Source organism: Trachymyrmex septentrionalis, unplaced genomic scaffold (assembly GCF_001594115.1).
Source record: "Trachymyrmex septentrionalis isolate Tsep2-gDNA-1 unplaced genomic scaffold, Tsep1.0 scaffold18, whole genome shotgun sequence".
Lineage (NCBI taxonomy): Eukaryota > Metazoa > Arthropoda > Insecta > Hymenoptera > Formicidae > Trachymyrmex > Trachymyrmex septentrionalis.
In genome coordinates, this window is record NW_017304969.1 from 330505 (window position 1) to 333828 (window position 3324).

Below are 3324 nucleotides of genomic sequence, written 5' to 3' on the forward strand. Positions count from 1 at the left end.
AACTATGGAAAAAACTATTGTAACTTAAGAAAAAAATTTTTTTTTTGTTCCACATGGCACACCAGGACTGCAACGGTGCACACCGTTTTTCTCCTACAAAAAAATTTTTTTTTGTTTTTTATACTGCCACGACGCCATTTTGTTATACATATATAAATAAAAAATATTTTTGAGAACTTTAATATATGTGTAATAAAGCCCTAAATTTTTGTTTTGATCCACCACCTAGAATTCAAGAAAAAAATTCACGAAAAAGCTTATTTTTTTCGACGCGCTTGGGTAGTGTAACCCCTTAATAATTTATAGTGATTTATATAAGATTTTCTGCCTGTGACATAACGTATGTTGGCTAAAACAAAACAGTATTTAAAAACAAGAGAAAAATATATTTCCAACATTAAAAAGAAAAGTAGACTCCATCTGTCATTTCGAAATATAGAATAAATAATCATAATTTCGACTGAAAAAGAGTTTAGGGCTGTATTCCAAAATTCACTGCCAGCGTTGAAAATCTATAATTTACGTTACATGTATTATAAATTTTCAGCACTGGCAGTGAATTTTGGAACACAGCCTAGATTTTAAACAATAAAAGGTATTACAGCAAAAGATTAACTTCAGGGATGATCCACATAATTAAACAAAAAAAAATGGTTTAAATAAACAAAATGACACAGAATTTCTTTCAGAATCGTATCTGCTCCTATCCTAGATACATTATCTCTCAATTAATCCCTACAGTATGAACATTACAATCAGTACCTTCTTCCTATATTAATTTATATCAAAACATCTTCCCCACCTTTATCATATGTTTTTTGTTTATTATAATGTTTAACGTTTACTCCTGTTTCATTTTAATTATTCTGTTGATCCATTTAATTTCCATTATTTCATATTATCTCAATATGTTAACTTCCATCTGTTATTATATAATTTATTCAAGGTATGTTACAATTAATTAGTTTACCAATAAGAATATGTTGTGTGATGAAAATATTTTTAATTTTATGTATAAGTTTAATAATCTACTTCCATATATTGTAGTTTAAGTGTCAACACAATATTCTGTCTATATCTATGATTATCACGCTCTTTTCATACTAATATTTTCTTGATTGAGCGATATATTTTGAATACAAAATGGAGAACTACATTTTTAATTCTATAATAAGGACATGATTGATGTAAAGAAGTTTCTATGATATTGCTTGATTGTAAGTTACTATACTTACACTGAGGATAGTCCTATGAAGATTAAAACGTTTGAAATTTTAAATATATTGTAATATATAAATTAGAATTTATTATACCAATAGCATGTTTGACTCAGCCTTTTGTTAATACTTATTTGAAATTTTTAATTCTTTGAGCCTTTGCGGACTTTGTATAATTCTGTTAACTAATTTGATAGATTTATTCATATTATTTAATAAAAATGTGTCATTAAATGTTCATTAAGTTAATCGGAGTTAGTTTAAATGGCTCTTACAGTACATTTATTTCGTTTTCATAAAATGTGCGTTAGTTCGAGTCTACAACACTCTATGATAAGTCTGTTTTTTATTCTTCCACTAAACTGCACTCTTTCTCATTTTCGTCACATATTAAACATATACCTATCTCACTTTAAGTTAGAAAAGCATACACTAGTTCTATCAGAAAAAAAATCCCATAAGTTGATAGTCAATAATTTTAGGGTCATGGTACATATAAAACTTAAGCAATAAGATCTAAGCAGTAAGCAAATTGACTAATTGCAGTAGAGTCCGTAAGGCCTCTAACGTAATTAGAAGCCAATCCAACATGTTAATTTCCTTATTGTTTACATCTTATTACCTTCAGTTTTTTGTGTGCCATAGTCTTTGCAATTAGAAGTTGACTGCTGGGCAACTCGATCGATTTACTGATTTCGACCAATCCCGACTTACTAATTATCCTTCGGATTCGTTTCCGACTCATCGACTATAAACTACTGATTCTTATAGACCCAGCCTTTAAGTCTTTCAATTCGAAGTTAGTCTATCCTAAAATTTGTAGTCATGCTACAAACGAACAGCCGTTTTGCCATTACCTTGCCTTTCTGGAAGAATTCTATAAATCCACTTAATGTAGTCATCGTGCGTGTGAAAATTTATTCTTACAGTTATTCACGTTTGTACATTCACATATAAAAGGTGAGAGAAGGAAATTGATTGACACGTTTAGCTTACGCACAGCTCCGAATGATCATCTTTAAAAATCACTCTACGCACAGCTCCGAATGTTTATCTTTAAAAATCACTCTACGATATTCACCGGTATTCGTAAACAAATCAATTTGCAAAGAGCAAAATATTTCGTCCCATCACACAAGCAAACCGAAATACTAAACCCCGAAAAAATGTTTATTCAAATCGTAACCAGAGAAAAACTTAAGAGAAGCCATGCCGGCCTTTTTCCTGTTACCGTTGAAATCGCCGGTACACTACCGCCAATACATCCATTTTCGATTTAGGAACTATGTGGCTACATCCATTTTCTCACACTGTCGATAAAATCATAGCAGAGAGACATAAAGAAAAGAGATGTACGAATCCATGCTACATCCATAAATTGGGAATCAAGAAAACTGAATATGCATATACATAATATGTCAACGTAAATTTTATAATTTTGTTGAAATATCACCCATACCCAAATATAGTAGCGTGTCTCAGCAAAATTGCACAAATCTGTCATTGCCCAGATAACAATTGGTGAGAGCTCACATTGCCCTCACGCGTGATTGTTGTATCGTGCGTGCAAGAACGCCATCATATTGCCTTCGTAATAAAAACACAAAAGCAAGCGTAAAAGATGTCACTGTGCAATCACGCGTGATGGGACATATTATACGAACATAAAAAGTCGTATTGTATCATCATATATGATTACAAAAAATTGTAGGTACCCAGATAACAATTTTCTCATATAATGATCGCACACGTGAGGATTATCCGCATGGCGATGATGTCATTGGATCCGACAGATGCGTCAATTAAGGGCGATATCGCTCACACGCGTAAGCACGCACGTATGCGAGTAAAATGCGCCCTTATATGTGCGAGCGATATGAGCCTCAATTGAGGTAAAAATGCGCATTATATAAATATATATTTTAATATCATAAATCTAGTGGAAAAAATCTACAAAATGTGCAATGTTTGTATAATATTCTAAAGGTTTGTTTTGTGTGTATGTGTCTATATTTATATATGCAGTTGACGTATATACATAATAATATACATAATAATATATATATATATCACATGTAAGTTATATATATATACATATATACAATTA

The 3324-nt window shown here is 31.1% G+C and overlaps 1 protein-coding gene across 2 annotated transcripts in view; it reads right to left on the reverse strand.

Annotated features, from left to right (window-relative positions):
* LOC108746591 (MOB kinase activator-like 3) overlaps nucleotides 1-2393 on the reverse strand; it is a 139999-nt gene extending 137606 nt beyond the window's left edge. For both annotated transcript variants that reach the window (XM_018483452.1, XM_018483453.1), the window contains exon 1: nucleotides 2075-2393. In XM_018483452.1, coding sequence (XP_018338954.1) covers nucleotides 2075-2119 — 45 coding nt within the window. In that variant the 5' untranslated portion in view covers nucleotides 2120-2393. The remainder of the gene's footprint in view (nucleotides 1-2074) is intronic.
* Nucleotides 2394-3324: the final 931 nt, after the last annotated feature.